The 18,652-nt window shown below is 39.9% G+C and overlaps 1 protein-coding gene across 4 annotated transcripts in view; it reads right to left on the bottom strand.

The window, feature by feature from the left end:
• Positions 1-15,186, bottom strand: part of rbfox2 (RNA binding fox-1 homolog 2) — a 50,821-nt gene extending 35,635 nt beyond the window's left edge. For 2 of the 4 annotated variants that reach the window (XM_056459296.1, XM_056459295.1), the window contains exon 1: positions 14,059-15,186. In XM_056459296.1, coding sequence (XP_056315271.1) covers positions 14,059-14,259 — 201 coding nt within the window. In that variant the 5' untranslated portion in view covers positions 14,260-15,186. The remainder of the gene's footprint in view (positions 1-14,058) is intronic. The other 2 variants (XM_056459293.1, XM_056459292.1) reach the window with 2 other exon arrangements.
• Positions 15,187-18,652: the final 3,466 nt, after the last annotated feature.

Here is an 18,652-nt window from a genome sequence, read left to right as displayed (position 1 = left end):
CCAGTAGCTTGTTGAATCTCTGACATGAAGGATTAAAGCAGTTCTGAAGGCCAAAGGGGTCCAACCCGGTACTAGTCAGGTGTACCTAATAAAGTGGCCGGTGAATATCTTCTGAATTTGACACTGTTTTGGAGACACTAGCTTATAGATATCCTTAAACTAACACATTGAAACATCCAAAATAAATTAAAATTTTCACAGGACCTTCAAGTAGAATCTTCATTCTTTATGGATGAACTGTGCCTTTAAATATGTATAATATCCACAAAACCTATGTGTCTTCCTTCTGTTGAACACAAATGAAGACATTCTGAATGTAGTAAGTAAATGTCTGCTCTTTTCATTCTTCAGACAATCCTGTTTGGGAGTAAATGATGACATGTTCACTGTTTTTGTGTGAACTAACCCTTTAACTGTGTCTCTACCTGCCAGTATTTGTCTCTGCTTGTGAATATTCCTCATTTTCTGAGCAGACAGTGTTTGATCAAATGTATCTGAGAGCACAATGCTGCCGAGCTGGCCTTAACGTGACGTCTGAGGCCTAAAGCTGCTGTTTGTCCATTATTAATGAGACTACAGACGCTAAAGTGTGCAGAAGAGCAGCTCTGAAAACACAGCAGATGTGAAGCGGACGCCGATAACGGGATAAAGAGACGGATGGAGGGATTACAGAGAGAAAAAGAAGATAAAGAGAGATTAACTACACCAACACACACACACACACACACAGCTGCTGTAATCTAGAATGCTAATCTAAAACACTGAAACTATAGCCTCAGTTTAACGCTTTAGATTCCCTTTAAACCACTCAGTGATTGTTCCCTGAGCAACTGAGACACAATCAATAATCAATAAATAATAATAATAATAATAATAATAATAAAGCCAGGCAAGATTTTTACAGCCCATTTCATGCACAAAAGGTAATTTATGGTGGTTTATATGCAAAGAAAAAATTTAGAAATAAAGTGATTTTATTAAAGCGATTTGTTTTTCTCTGTGTAACAACAACAACAACAACAATAATAATAATAATAATAATATTAATAACAACAACAACAACAATAATGTTTCCCAGTGATGGGTTGCAACTGGAAGAGCATTCGCTCTGTGAAACATTCGCTGGATAAGTTGGCGGTTCATTCTGTAGTGGCTACACCCAGATTAATAAAGGGACTAAGCCGATAAGAAAATGAATGAATAATAATAATAATAATAACAATAACAATAATAACAATAATAATAATAATAATAATAATAATGATAATAATAATAACAACAATAATAATAATAATAATAATAATAATAATACAGCATTTCTCCACTCCACGTTTCCCTGTTATTTTAAAGTATATGTGAAGTCGGCGCTCATTTATAACCATTTATTTTTCTCACTTTATTTTGATCTTCAGGGCAAAATGTTTGATTAAGAATGTAGAAATAATAAATAATAAAATGTAAAAAGCTTTTCAAGAATTAATAATTTCAGTCCAAACATGAAATATTGCTCAATAAAATGTAATTAATTTCATTAATAAAATGTCACTGTTAAACACCATGAAATGAATAAATAACAGCGTAATATTTAACAGAACACTTCTTATTTCAGCCGTATGATAATCAGAGGAATAGTTGAAATAAAAGATTTTAGGCTAAAGAAATGTTCACAGTATTTCTTATAATCTTTATTTCTTCTAGAGAATCTCATTTGTTAGTTTTGCTGGAATAAAAGCAGATATATTCTAAGTCAACATTGTTAAAAATAAAAATGTGCTCACTGTTTACTCAAGTGTTTCCAAACCTTTAGGAGATTCATTCATCTGCTGAACACAAAAGAAGATATTTTGAAGAATGTTGGAAACCTGTAAACATTGACTTGCATAGTAGAAAAAAACAAACAAACGGAAGGCAATAGTTACAGGTTTTAAACATTCTTCAAAATCTCTTCTTTTGTGTTCAGCAGATGAAAGAAACTCCTAAAGGTTTAGAAGAAGTGGAGGACGAGTGAAACTGTACATAGCACATCACTTTAATAAATGAATTTATTATATTTTATGCAAATGCACAGCATAGAAAAACACTCGATCATCCCAGACAATCTAAATGAATGCAGTCTTTCCAAATAGAGCTGAAATGATATTCATATTACAACATACATCACAGCAAAACTAAATATTGCACTGTCAGATTATTCCTATATTGTGCAGCCCTAGTTTTATGTTTAATCCACTTACATTTGTTGTGTTAACTTAATCAATTTGTGTTGGGACAATGAATTAAGTTCACTTAACGTGGAAATGTGGAATAAATAGAACTTTAAAAAAATGATGTTATGAATCAATTGTCTACAGAAGGACTTGCCTAATTCACCGAGTAATAATAACAACAACAACAACAACAACAACAACAAAGGGCTAATATTGTCTTGCTGTATATATATGATGACGCTGCACAGCTTTCCATGACAGAAGACTCAATCAGTCTCTCCGTCAGTTCAGGAGTCAATCTGACAATAATGAAGCCTTCAATTAAAGCTGAGGGCAAACGCTCTTCATAATCCCACTATTACTGGACAGAGAGAGATGAGATATGAAGAGTTGAAGAGCTCTGAGATGACCAGCGCAGCTCACACACACTGACCCACAGTGTTTAACCTTCACTATTACAGCATCATCATCACTTCCACACACTACAGCACAGAAACGGCAGGAGTTCACTCTCCACTACAGCTCTGCAATATGACAGTCTGTTATTTCAGACTGTGCTCAATGGTTTTATTTGTGATGCCACAACACTGTTTATGGTCATGTGTGCATTTACATCATTTATAAGAGTGCAATATTACACGCCATTACAGAGATGCAGACAGAAACATGAAGAACAGCATCGTGAAAAAGCTGCAATCTTACACCGTTTACATTTTATTAAGAGATTTATTTTTACATTGAGCCGATAATCACAGCAGTTTTTGAAATGCCTTTTATTTCTACACTTTTTTTGTTTTAAAATCAAACATTTGTCTTAAAGTTGTAAATAAAATGAGAAATATGATCACATACAGACTTTAATATGTATATATGTATGTGTATATATATATATATATATATATATATATATATATATATATATATATATATATATATATATATATATATATATATATATATGCGCATGTATGTGTGTGTGTGTGTGTGTGTGTGTGTGTGTGTGTGTGTGTGTGTGTGTGTGTGTGTGTGTGTGCGCGCGTGCATGCGTGCGTACGTACGTACATATATATATATATATATATATATATAAGACTTTCATGCAAATATTTATAAACTACATGATGATGATGATGATGATGATGATGATGATATAGTTGAAGGTAAAATTAGTAGCCCTTATATAAAAATTTATTCTTCAACACATCTCTAATCATAATAGTGTTAATAGTGTTATCTCTAATAACTGATTTATTTTCTCTTTGTCATGATGACAGCACATAATATTAGACTAGATATTCTTCAAGACACTAGTATTCAGCTTAAAGTGACATTTAAAGGCTTCACTAGGGTAATTAGGGTAAAGTTAGGGTAATTAGGCAAGTCATTGTATAACAGTGGTTTATTCTGGAGACAATCCAAAACTAATATTGCTGAAGGGGGCTAATAATATTGACCTTAACATGTTTTAATGATTTATTCTATGCTCCAAAGCAATAATATTAAGCTAAATACAGCACCTTAGAAAAAAAATGAATAAAAATAAATTTATTTCACAGTCTCCGCCTGTACATCATTATCAGGATTTTTCGTCATATCTCGTTCATCTCTAATTACAGTATGTTCTTCAGCACGTTACAAACTTCCCAAAACAGGTTTATTTTCTTGCAAAGTCACTTGTGTTCAAACATATCTAATCCCAGTGAGTGTCCCTCAGTGTTGGCTCTCCGGCGTGCATTATGGGATGTCCTGCATGTGATCAGTGCAGCGCCTCTAATTGGGCTCAGTGTGTTTAATTGGTCTACAGATGAGTTTAATCAGATTAGTGTCGCTCACTCGCGCCTCACACACACACACTATTGTTCACACATTAAAACAAGAGCATCAGCAGGACAAACACACACACACACACACACACACACACACACACACACACACACACACACACACACACACACACTAAAATTATTTTCTGAATCAGGATCAGATCATTTATTTACTATATAGACATTAATTTATTACTTATTTAATGCAATTTTATAAACGCAAACTACTAATATACACAATAAGCTGAAACACGACTCAGGAGTTTTTGATGGACAACATTATTGTTTTGTTGTTCAATCCACTTTGATTTAGACTAATAAGATAACTTCATTCATTCATATTGTCCCAACATTAACAGTGACTGTAACAAGTGTAAGTGGACTGAACATAAAAATCGGGCTGCACGACACTGGAAAAGTCTGACACTGCAGTATTTTGTTTTGCTGTGATTTCTATTGTGATATGAATAATATTTGGTTTAAAAAGCTCGATTTGGAAAGGTTTGATTAATTTAGATTGACTAGGATGATCGAGTGTTTTTCTCTGCAGTTCATTTGTATAAAATATAATAATACAGCAGAGCAAAACTAAAAGTGCAATAAATAAACAGTGTCTTATTCAACTACATAAATTAAACAATCAAACGTTAAATAACACTGTAGAAAACATTAATATCTTTATCATTTAATCTTTAATAAATAATATAATGTGATGTGATGTGACTAATGCAAACATACAGATTGCGATATCAATGCTCAAACGACATATTGCTCAGCCCCATTTAAAACTATTAAGTTGTCCCGCAAAAATCTTAAGAAATGTGTTGTTTCAGCTCATTTTAAAGAAGTATTTGAACAATCAGTAATTGCAATTATTTTTTAATGAAAACAATATTATAAGCTGTAACTTTAAAATCATCATTTTGTACTAATATAGACTAAACTGGAAATGATCTATAAAGAACTGAAGCTCAGAGTCCAAAATCTGAATGTTATTTCAAAGCCAAGAGAGTATTATGCCCCTCAGCCCATCCGATACCAGTTATGAGCAATGTAATGGTGATTATGATTTGTCCAATAATCGATCAGCCCTAATCCACACTGCAGACTCTGTGTCGTGACTATTGAGGAAGCATGAACTGTCATATTGAAGCTGAGGCTGTATTTACTGCACAGCTCGCTCAGAAGTGCAGACTGAGCTCAGATCAGTGGTGTGTGACGTGTTGTGTGAGTGTCCTGATGCGCTCGCCATCTCTGCAGTAAATATTAACTGCAGCAGTGTATCTCCTGTACAGTAATCATTAAACGTTAAACCGGCAGTCCTGCAGTAACGCTTCCTTCATGCACCACTCCGCCAGTCGCCCGAATACACACACACACACACACGCACACACGCACACACGCACACACACACACACTGATAAGAGAAGATCGAATTAGATCAAATATCCCAGAAATCCAAAGCCGGAAGGGTTCATCCAACATCCCTTTGAGCTAATATACAGCGCTCAGCATAAACGACTACACCTCCTTCTGAAAATGTAGATTTTTGTGCATTTCTCAGTAAATATAGCTCTATATCTTTGTGCATTTAAATTAAATAGTTTTATTAAACAGTTTAAAATAAGAGTTCAGTCACAGAACATCTTCAGAAGTGGAAAGATCATATTTAATTCAACAGTTATTGGTAAATAAATAAACAGAATTATAGTGTACCCCTCACAGATCTCTCTTCTACAGTAGTGTTTTCTGCAGGATGCTTTACAGTGATATCAGTGAGCATCTACACATTAGATTAGTCCAAACCAAAGATGAAACTGATCACTAATCTAACAATAAACTGAAGATCACTGCACAAACATGAATATATCAACAGTCAAATTATATATGGGGGAAATATGAAATAAAGAAACAGAACAATAAAACAAATTAATAATTAAAAAGAGGAAAAAAAGAGTTTTTCATTGATTTGGAGTTGTGTCGTTTGTCACTTTCTTTTGCTTTATTTGCATGAATTTAATTGTATTCTCTTGTTTTATTTCTAATATCATTAGATGACTAAAATATTATTTTAATAAATATATGCCTTTTATAAATCTTGTTCAAACGCACCAAAATATCTCACCATATTGACTTAGTAATATATACAGATCTTTACTTTCAGAATGAGCTGCAGCTCTGGATACACACAAACTCCCCGACCTTTACTAGATTTGAGATTTTCTTTAGGTTTCGCTTAATATTTTCTGTTAACATATTAGTTTTAGGGCAGCATGGTGTCTCAGTGGTTAGCATGATAGCAAGAAGGTTGCTGGTTCGAGTCCCGGCTGGGTATGAGTTTGCATGTTCTCCCCGTGTTGGTGTGGGTTTCCTCTGGGTGCTCCGGTTTCCCCCACAGTCCAAACACATGCGCTATAGGGGAACTGATCAACTACATTGGCGGTAGTGCATGTATGAGTGTGTGAATGAGTGTGTATAGGGGTTTCCCTGTACTGGGTTGCAGCTAGAAGGGCATCAGCTGTGTAAAACATATGCTGGAATAGTTGGCGGTTCATTCCACTGTGGCGACCCCTGATGAATAAAGGAAAATGAATGAATAAACTGTGATCTTCAGCGCATGTTAGATGAGTTGATCAGTGTTGTGTTTGGTTCTGGTTAATCTACAGTATCTGCACACACACAGATATATCACAGTAAAGCAGCATCCTGTAATGTAAAAGCCAGATCTGTGAAGCTGAACTCATTCAGGCTGAACACAGAGACGCTAAAGAGGTTTTTCCATCATGGTGCAGCAGACCTATTGCAGAGAATGAGGAGTGATTTCTGCTGCGCTTCTCTTCATCTTCTCCTGATAAACAGCCTCTTTGAGCTCCCAGCTGGAACTAATGTGCTCCTCGTACAGAACCCTGAGGCACACACACACTGCTGCGACACACACACATACATACACACAGTTGACAGTGCTGATACGGGGAATAATCCACACTGCTGCAGTTAGCATGATCTCCATCACTGCAGACGTCTCTACACAACTAACTGATCAAGCCTGAGGATGTGTTGAAGGCTATAGAGTCGTGTATGATAGGATGAACACTCACTGCCATCATTCTTAAAGGTCTTAGAGGGAAATAAACCCAGCCAATCACAGTCAGAATATCTGCATATCAGCTTTACACTCACTCACAGTGTTAAGAGACTCAATGTTTGACCTCTGACACAGATTTTAGTCTCAATTAGAATTAATCAGATCTGAAAAATGGGTTTATTTTAATCAGTTCTAGTTTAAATGGCAACCTGGGCGAAACCACCCCAAACATCCCCCTTCCCCCATCCTCCAAGAAATAAAGACACTATGTGGTTGACTTATTGGTGGTTGACTATTTAAATATATACATTTTTAAAAATTATAAATATATTTAAATGTATTTATTTTAAATATAAGATTTTATTATTATTATTATTATTATTATTATTATCCAACAATTATTCTAAAAAAATAACATAAATCAGTCCTAAATGTAACTAAAAACCATGTAACGACACAACTGGAGCAATATTTTAAAGCTTTTGCATGAATATTAATTAGGACAGTTCAATAGAATACAAAAATATATATTTTATAGAATTATCTGTGGTCTTAGACCCCACTCATGGCTGAGAATTAATATTATGAAGTCTTCATCATCTCCCCGACTCATTATTCCTCCTTTCTGCTTCATAGTCATGCTTAGTCAAAGGATCATCATCATATAAACTTTAGTTTTGCCGTCTTGCATGTCGACGCATATCATCATGCATGTAAACACCGGGCTCAGGGTGCGCGGGAATGGCTTTCTGCTCACATGCGTTCATTTGTTTTCACCTGTGTTGTTTCAGTTGCACATAAAGAATAACAAACTTGCGTGTGCACAAGACACCTAATGTGAATAACCCGTCACGTCTTTATTAACCGCTCTATACACATGCATAAGGTTAATCTCATCTCAAAGCTTTTACTGGGGCACTCTCAGTGCTGCCCCCAGTAAGATACCAGACTGGGCGATTGATTGCCTATAGTGCCTGTGCCTAAATCAGCCACTGATTTTAATATCATCATATAAATAAAAGATTTTAAATCATCACTAATAAAAGCAGCATTATTATAGGGAAATGTTGTAGACAGATTGTTATCACAACAATATCACATGATTTCCCAGTATCCTACAGAGCTCATTTATAATCTAGTGTCTCCAAAACAGATGAAGTCCACATGAGGAACATCTAAATCTAGCAATTTGGCTCCTCCACATAAATGTATCAATGATTTCAAATCTTCCGACCAATCAAATGCTCTGTATTGTCTGACATGCCCCGCCCCCTTCTTCTCATTGGCTGTTCATTTGATGCGCTTGAGCTCAACCACTCTCACTGGCAGAGCAGTAAGAAAACAATGCTATTGGCTATTTTAACAAATGGGAGGGGCTACTCTATGCCCCGCCTCTCATTGTGTTTCGGTTCAGATTACGTCACACAACAATAACAAATGCACAGTTCAGAGCTCTGCAGGAGTCGTTTAAAGGAGCAGTTCAGCCAAAAGTGAGTATGTCTGTATATGAATATGAGTCCAGCTCATCTAGAGCTTCAGCTGTCTGATGATCATGAGGAAGTGTCTGAAACTAAACTATTACAGTCCTTCAAATGATGATGAGGATTGTTGGAATGCTGATGTTAGTCTCTGCTCTGGATATAAAGCAGACACACACACACACACACACACACACACACACAGGAGGAGTTCAGCTCAGATCTGCATTGAACACACGCCAGAACATACACACTAACATCTGGAGCCCATGTGTGTGTGAAGCAGACGACCAGAGCAGAGAGAGAGACAATGAGTCACTCACTCACACACACACACACACACAGTCATGTGCCTCATTTCCTTAAGGACTGAAGAACAGAGCACAGCCAACACACACTCACACAGCAAAACACACACACACACACACACGATCAGCATACTCACTCACATACAGCATATTACACACACACACACATACAACAAAACACACTCACTCACACACACACACACCAGCATGAGAATGAAGAGATCAGACAGAAGAAAGGAGAGAGGAGAGAGAGAGAGAGAGAGCAGATGGTGGAGGAGTAGAGGAGGAGGAGGAGGAGGAGAATAAGAACAGAGGATTGGCCAATGAGGGAACGCCGCATTTAAACCTCTCGGCTACCTCAGTGTGTGTGTGTGTGTGTGTGTGTGTGTGTGTGTGTGTTTACATAAGTGTGTGTTTGGATGAGTGTGTGTATAAGGGTGTGTGTGTTTCTGCTGAACACATTCAAGATGGCGTCCTGAAATCATCTTCACGTGTGTGTGTGTGTGTGTGTGTGTGTGTGCGTGTGCGTGTGTGTGTGTGAGAGAGAGAGAATCCTCCAGTGAGGTACAGAATAACCAGCACAAGAGAATGAGAAAAACACATTGCTCAACACGCACACACACACACACACACACAGACGCCAAAAAAAGTAAGAGTCAGGAGAGATCAAGAGCTGAGCTCAGAGCTGGAAACTCTTCTCGGCTGTGTCTGGAATGATTCTACCCTTCGCCGTTAGCCTTAAACTCAACGCTAGCACATGCTAATAAAAACACAAGCGTCTCCATATCATTCAGAAACACACCAGACTGCTGAGCGTAACACACACACACACACACTCTATTCTGAACAGCTGACATTCACATGTGTGTCTCCTCCAGTGTGTTTCCTCCATCAGCTCTGCTCAGGTGTGTAGCGTTTCTCAGACTCGTGTTTATAATCGACGCCATTAACAGCCTCCAGTTAAACTCCAGCAAACACTGTAGAACACACAACACACGTCACTCGTATCTTTTAGAATGGGGAAAAGTGTAATGGTGGATATGGCGAATAAAGCTCCACCTACTAGTACAGGAGCCAATCATTGATCACTATATGGCGAATAAAGCCCGCCTTCTAGTTCAGGAGCCAATCACTGACGGCTATAGACTGTCGATTGTCCGGGGGAGGGGTTTCGACCAGACGTGAGTTTCTGCAGATTTAGAAATGAAACTAAAGACACAGATGTTGTTTAATGTTATTGATTTTTCCTAATATGAAGCTCAATCATAAGCTTGGCTAGCAGTTCTGGAGAATTTGATGTTTCCCCATTCAGACCGAACGCCGGGACTTTGACTACACTTATTTCAGTCACATTACTAGAGTACATACTGAACCTGCAGTGTGTGCAAATATTGAGTAGGGGGCGGAGTATTAAACTTGAGCTCCTCCTCTAATCTTACACTTATGATTAAAGGGGCGTGGCTTAGCATATTTCACCCAATCAGAGTCCTCATGAACTGCCGTTCCACAACAGAAGCACAGATTTTGATTAAAGATTGACATTCATTCATTTATATTCCTTTTCAGTCCCTTTATTAATCTGGGGTCGCCACAGTGGAATGAACCGCCAGCTTATCCAGCATACGTTTTACACAGCGGATAGCCTTCCACTCATCACTGTGAAACCCCCATACACTCATTCCAATATAAACATATATTTAGATTTATACAAGTGTTGATACTTAGATATTGATATATTTTGATTTAAATAAACTAAATAGATTAACTTGTGCAGATTAATTATACACCTGAAACTAGCATTACCATACCCTAGCTAAAACCAATACATTTACTACATTAAAACCACAGGCATATCACCCTGCAGCCCGAGAGCAGTCCCTTACTGACGCTGAGCAGGGAACACTAGGCTGCTGTTGGCAGTGGTGTTAGTGAGGACAGCAGGGGGCGCTCAAACTGTTGTCTGTGTGAGTCCTGATACCCCAGTATAGTGAAGGGGACACTATACTGTCAGTGAGCGCAGTCTTTCAGATGAGATGTTAAACTGAGCTCCTGACACTCTGTGCTCATTAATAATCGCATGACACTGCTGGTGAAGAGTAGGGGTGTAACCCCGGTATCCTGGCCAAACTCCCTCCATCTTAACTATCATGGCCTCCCAATCATCCCCATCCATCTGATTGGCTCCATCACGGTCTCTCCACTCCCCCTACAGCTGGTGTGTGGTGAAGCGGTGGTGCTGTTGTCCTGTGGCTGCCGGAGCATCCTCCAAGAGGAGCTGCACACTGGTGGAGGAGTGGAGAGACCCCCCTCATGACTTTAAAGTGTTTTGGGTGTATGACCACACATGATACATGCGCTCTAGAAATACACACATTACAACAGAACTACGTCTTTTAAAGTAAACTATTGGCTGCAGAACTAAACCAAAGTAAATCACCGGACACCAATAACACTGCACAAACTGCTGCTCTCACTCAGAGACGCTGTCTGTTACTATAGTCCAAATCTCTCTAAACTCTCAAATCAAGCAGCATTTTCCAGACGAGCACTAATTATCATCTCCTTTCAGAAATAACGAGTCAAAATGAAGAGAGTTTATCATTAAAACAAACAGAATAATCTGAAATAGTCTCATGTCAAAAGGAAAACCAGTGTTATTCATCTCTCACCATTGGCAGAAAATACAAAACTTGCACAACTCAAAAGATGCTAAAGGTAAAGTTTAAACACACACACACACACACACACACACACACACACACTGATACACAAGTCAAGCTGAGATGCGTGTGGAAATCAAACGCATATGTGTGTGTGTGTGTGTGTGTGTTCTATTGTCTGAGGCAATAACCATCACCACCACACCCCGATTTTACTGCCCGGCTCGTGGGGTCAAAGTTCAGAGTTGCTATGGTAACACATGTGCACAATCCCATAAGGGTAATTACTGGAGACGTGGGGTAAGTAGAGCAGAGCAGAGCGACCCGACACAACAGAGAACACTGTACAACATGAGAAACGCCTGGGCTTATCTGCAAATCTCCAATCTCTGCGCGTGCGTGCGTGTGTGTGTGTGTATGTGTATTAACCCCCCCACATCAGGATAAATGGGAGATCAGAGACTAATGCCACTCTGAAACAAGTGCAGATCTCTTTAGCACAACAGAAAGCCTCTTTACTGTCAGTGATACAGCAAATCCTCTTCTGACGGCGCGCAGTGTGTGTGTGTGTGTGTGTGTGTGTGTGTGTGTGTGTGTGTTTGTGTAGGAGCTGCGCAAAAACTGATGCCATTTTAATATCTCTGACCTTAGAGGAACACAACACAAGCATTCAAGAGGACTTCTCAGCCACTATTTCACACTGTCCCAGTGCAGGATGTGTTTTACCCTGACGTGTGTGTTTAATCTGAGCTGTGTGTTTACGTGCGCTCTAAATAAACTCTTTTCTGGAATATTTGAAGAGTTCAGATGCAAAGTTTCTCCTCAGATTCACTTTAAATGGGATGAAACTGATCTGTTCTTAGCTTTAAATTGAGCTCGAGAACTATTTGAGATGATTATTTGCCTGTTTCGCATCTGAACTCTTGATTTCTCCTGTGTTTGTGAAGGCTTGATTCTGCAGCCCCCGCTCCAGCTCCAGCTCTGCTGCAGGCACATTTCCAGACACTCTCCAAGCAGATCAATACCTTTTTTGGGCTACACCAGCGAGAGAGCATTCTCTCTCTCTCTCTCTCTCTCTCACACACACACACATCTGCTTGGTCTTAAAGCCGTCAGAGAAACCCTGAGCCATTAACCAGTGAGAATGAGCCATTAGGGTCCACAGCACATGCTGCACTTTAGATCACTTACTGGAGAAACAGAAGAAGAGAACAGAGAGAGAGAGAGAGAGAGAGAGAGAGAGAGAGAGAGAGAGAGAGAGAGAGAGAGAGAGAGAGAGAGAGAGACACACACACACACACACACACACTTAACTCTAAATTGTTATGAATAAATCCTAATTTTTTATTGTTAAATAAACTGTTTATCATTATTATTGATTATTGTGTTTTTCTTAAAGTGTTGCTTGTGAAATGAACTTAATATATATGCTTCTATCACTACTACTGATTAATTTAATATGATCCATGTAATGTAAACACAAATACCTTGGTGACACATCTGGGACATTTGTTATGCTAATAATACAAGTTTCAGTTTTTCAATTTGAGAGAAACTCACACACACACACACACACGCACGCACGCGCACACACACACACGTGACTATTGCTGCTTGTTCAAACTACTTTAAATGAGTTGAAACAACACAATTCTTAAGATTATTTAAGTCCAACTTAATTGTTTTGTTTGAACCACTTACATCTGCAAAAATGATTCGGTAAACACAATAGAGTTGTGTTGGGACAGCATGAAGGAACTGAGTTTAACCCCGCATGTTTACAGCACACACAACTCCACATGAGTATAGATGAACCTGCAGACTCTTGACTCTTAAATATACTGTTTATTGCTGTTTAATCCTAAAATGCTGATGGTAAACAGACTGTTCAATGGGTTTTTGTACATGTATAACATCATCATGTCAATAAACCGGTTCATGAATTTAAAACGGACAGAGAAACCTACAGAAAAGATTCTGGGCTCAACACAATTCATTTGTTGAACCGTTTTTATTTAAGTGTATTGAACATAAAACAATTAAGCTGTCCTCCCAAAAACCCTTAAGAATTGTGTTGTTTCAGCTCATTTTAAATAAGTAGTTTGAACAAATGGCATTTTTGAGTGAAGAGAGAGACCAACAGAAAGACTAATAGAGAGAGAGAGAGAGAGATGGATGAAGTGCTGAACTGAGAGATGAGATCACGTCTGTCTACATGAAGAACAGAGAATGGAAAGTACCGCAGGATGGAGAGATGAAGAAGATGATGATGATGATGGAGCCTGCAGGCCTCGGAGAGCAGCTCTACATTCAGGAGCATCTGCTGCAGTAGAGCGGCCCTCAGATGCTCGGGCTCCTCAGATTGCAGCTCTGGGGGCCCGCAGCAGCCCGTCAGTGTTTGTTTTCAGCTCATATAACGGGCCCGGGGCTCACTATCACTATCACCCGCTCATTTATTCACAGCACTTACTGAAGCATACTGAAACGTGACGCTTACCTGCGCGATGTCTTCGGTTCCGTCCATCCGCGCGCGTTTGCACTCAGCCCCGGTAGAATCCCCCGCCGCAGCGGCGCCCTCCGGCTCCGGGTCTCCGCGCTTCATCCCCCGCACCGCGGCCGAACCCGAGTCCAGATCCCGGTCCAGGATCCCGCGGCTCACGGGCAGCATTACAGATGCGACGTCGGTCGACATTAACATTGAAGAGGGCCGCAGATGCTGCGTATGAAGAACAACGAAGACGACAGACAGAGAGAGAGAGAGAGAGAAACCAGCGGCGCTTTATGGAGCAGAACTGACGCGCATCTGACGCGTTAAAACCCGTTACAGAGTGACGCGCGCGCGTGCCGCATTAAAGGCCTTTGAAGAGCGACGCGTGTGTTTTCGGGCCCGAACGCCAAAAACTGTAGAAAAGAAATTAAAAAAGCTCCGAGCAAATCAGGAGGCGTTCTGGAGAGACGCGGAAAACCGTGGAAAGATCGGCGAGCTAGAACACATGGAGGGCGAACGCGGAGGAAACGCGTCTGGAGGGTTTGGATCTCGCTGCTGTCGAATTTAAATAGAAAATCGACAAGTTCGCCTTTAGAAGCAGGCGTCGCGGAGAAACGCGAGAGAAACGCGATGCATCATTCCAGACCTTCGAGCGATTCAAGCGATTTCCTAAAACAAAGGAGTGGCGTGGAGCTGCTGCTTTTCCTTTCTTCTCTCTCTCTCTCCTTCTCTCTCTCCTGCTCTCTCTCTCTCTCCCCCCTCTCTCTCAATGGATTCTTGCGGCGCAGAGGAAACGCACACGTCGCGCCCCTCCTCTCCGGTTTCCTCGCGTTGCTTTATTCTTCCTGCGGTTTTCTCCGGTTTGAGCGCGGAGCTGTTTCAGCGTTTAACTCCTGGGTCAGAACCGAACGGCAGATCGCGCATTAACACATGCATATATTCTGAAAACCCTGCGTTTTCCTCCCCAAAACCGCAGTGCTGCGGCCGGGACACGTCAACATGTGACGAGGCGATAATGAGAAAGGCGTTTGGAGAGTCCGGAGGGGAAGCGCGCGGGATTGATGCGGGAAGAGAGCGAATGTGAAGAACAAAAACAACAAAGCGATATTGATTATTTATTCGTATGCAGTACAGTCTGTTCCTGCTGGATTCGCAATGGAAAATTAAGCAACACACACAGAGAGAGTCTCTGTTATCCTGCAGTGTTTGCGCGACACCTGGCGGACACGCGCCCTCATCATCCACCAGAACAATACACTGAATAAAGTCGTGACTCCTGCAGGAGCGCGCTCAGTCAGGTTTATGTGCAAGCTCGTGCCCGCCAATCAATAATAATAGAAATGATAATAAAGATATAAACACACACAATTCCGAGTCAGAATTCTGATAAATAACGTCACAGTTAATATATGCTCCTCATTTACATTAATTTGCATGAAATGTGGATATACATGACTATTTTCTGTGCTAAAAGTGCATTTAATAACTCATAGAAATATGAACATGTATGTAGAATATAAACTGATGATTATATTCCCTCTCCTGTTTTCTTGATTTATTCTTGTTTAAAGGCATGGGAAATGATTTTGTTGTGCAATTAAACTGTAGATGCTAGTTCTTGTTAATAAAGCATTAAAAAGATTCAATATTACACTCGATGTGTGCTTTAATAGTTGTGTAAGCATTGGGAAAATAAAACTGTTTTAAATGATTCTGCTGAAGTCACTCAGATGACAGGTCTAGTAATATACGCAGGTCACAGTGTTATTTCTCCATCATTCAGAGGCTCATCAGCTGTTCTGAGACTCCAGCTTGTTATTATGCTTTATAATGCAGAAACTACACTATAGATATGAGCAGCTGTACATGCACTCTCAGAAATTAAGGTACAGGAGCTGTCGCTGGGGCAGTACCTTTTCGAAAGTGTACCCAAAGGGTCCATAGTGGTACCTCAAAGGTAATTTTTAGGTACATTTGGGCACTCAAATGCACGTTTGAGGTACCACTGTGGACTCTTTGGGTACAAATATGTATCTTTCGAAAAGGTACTGCCCCAGCGACAGCTCCTGTACCTTAATTTCTGAGAGTGTGGTGCATCTCTAATAATCCACAATAATATATTATAAGAGCTGTAGTGATCAGACTTCAGATCTCTTGAAATGAAATAAACCAGAGTCACTATAAAGCCCAGAAACGCCACTCAAAGAATCGACATTCTGAAAATGCTGGGTTGTTTTAACCCAACACTGCCTCAATTATAAGCAAACCTAATGTTGGGTTATTTTCTTTACAAATCTTATTTAAATTCCACTTTTTAACCCAGCAGTTGGGTTTGTCCATATTTGACCCAATGTTTGATTACCGAGCATTTGGTTTAGAGTCTGTCTCGGGACAGACGAGTCTTCGCTGAGGTCCAGCTTCCTGCCTCCAGCACCTTGACTGCAGCTCTACACAAGACGTTTGGCCAGTGGAGAAATGGTCGTGCCCAACTGAGCCTGCTTTCTCTCCAGGTTTTTAATTCTTCACTTTCGCCAATTGAAGTTTTTGTCGCCACTGGCTTGCTTGGTTCAGGATCTGTAGAGCTGCGCATTGATGGATTTGCTCTTCAGTGTTTGGACTCTCAGTAGTGATTATTAAACCACACTGAACTGAGCTCAACTGAACCTCAACACTGAAAACTGAACTGACTCTGTTTACATTCACTATAATCTTCTATGTGAAGCGGCTTTGACTCAATCTACATAGTAAAAGCACTACAGAAATAAAGGGGAATTGAATTTGGTTTAGAGTGAATTCCTGAAGTGTGTGTGTGTCATGTGTGTGTGTGTGTGTGTGTGTGTGTGTGTGTGTGTGTGTGTTTCAGTGTTAAACCTTTATGTCGAGCAGACTTTCATCTAATTCAAAGGAATGAGTTATTATTTTCAATATCCCTGCATGTGTAAAACATTCATTTATTCATTTTCCTTCAGCTTAGTCCCTTATTTATCAGGGGTCGCCACAGCTGAATGAACCGCCAACTATTTCAGCATAAGTTTCACACAGCGGATGCCCTTCCAGCTGCAACCCATCATTGGGAAACACCCATACACATTCACACACTACGGCCAGTTTAGTTGATCAATTCCCCTATAGCGCATGTGTTTGGACTGTGGGGGAAACCGGAGCACCCGGAGGAAACCCACACCAACACGGGGAGAACATGCAAACTCCACACAGAAACACCAACTGACCCAGTCAGGACTCGAACCAGTGACCTTCTTGCTGTGAAGCCACAGTGCTAACCACTGAGCCAGCCTGTATACACAACATTTGGATGAAAATAATCAACTGAATGAAACTAAGAGGTGAGCTGAGCGTGTGATAGTGGAGAGTTCAGCGTCTGCATTAAGAGAGCTGGAGTGTGCTCTCTGTAAATAGATCAGTGTTTATCTGAAATACTGCGCTGTAAATCAATCTCCTCAGTCTGCTGTCTGCAGTTATAGAGGATCTGTAAGATGTTACAGTGGATTTACTCATTTCTTCCTTGCATCACCTGTTTACATGAAGTCTTTGTCTTGCATCAAACTGCAGAGAGAGAGAGAGAGAAAGAGAGAGAGAGAGAGAGAGAGAGAGAGACTGACTTTATTATGAAACTTTGCTGCTCTTCCTCCAATAATTACTTCTGTTGGGTTAAAAACACACTCTACAATTGGTCGTGTCCAAATGTTCCAGCAGTTCCCCGCGGGACAAACTGTAAAATAAGGGCAGTTTAAGAGTGTGCTGGTCAGAGAGACTCACTCGGGCAGAGGCAGCGGCGGAGTGTGTGTGTGTGTGTGTGTGTGTGTATCACAGGACCTGAGAGAGCACAGGTGAGTTACCTGTCTGATATACTTACAGCTTAGCATCAGTGCAGGGGTCCACACAACACTGGGTGTTAATGACCCAATGCAGAGTAGGTTGCGCTCTAAAACATGCTGAGGTGTTATAGTCTGACATTGGGTCAAATACGGACTAACCCAACTGTTTAATGTGCAGTTTAATTGAATTGGAACAATTAAATAAACATTGGGTTAAATATATAGACTAACCAAACCCTTGAGTTAAAAAGTGTGATTTTAAATTAATGGGAAAATTAACCCAACTGGGTCAGCATGGTGGTGCAGTGGGTAGCGCACTCGTCTCACAGCAATAAGGTCGCTGGTTTGAGGCTCGGTTGGGTCAGTTGGCATTTCTGTGTGGAGTTTGCATGTTCTAATTGTCCTTATTGTATGTGTGTGAATGGAATTGTTTGGGTGTTACCCAATAATGGGTTGCAGCTGGAAGAGCATCCGGTGTATAAAAATGTGCTGGATAAGTTGGCGGTTCATTACGCTGTGGAGACCCCAGATTAATAAAGGGATTAAGCCAAAAATAAAATGAATGATTAACCCAACTGTTGGGTTAATAAATGCAATTTGAATTTAGTTAGTAAAATTAACCCAATGTTGGTTTGAAAAGTGCAATTTAAATTTAATTAGGAAAAACGAACTAAAGTTTGGGTTAAATATGGGCAAACCCAACTGTTGGGTTAAAATAGTGGGATTAATTGTGAAATTACCCAAATGTTGGGTTAAATATGGACTAA

Source organism: Danio aesculapii, chromosome 6, assembly GCF_903798145.1.
Source record: "Danio aesculapii chromosome 6, fDanAes4.1, whole genome shotgun sequence".
Taxonomy (NCBI): Eukaryota; Metazoa; Chordata; class Actinopteri; order Cypriniformes; family Danionidae; genus Danio; species Danio aesculapii.
The sequence above is the reverse complement of the archived record's forward strand: the minus strand, read 5'-3'. Positions and strand labels throughout refer to the sequence as shown.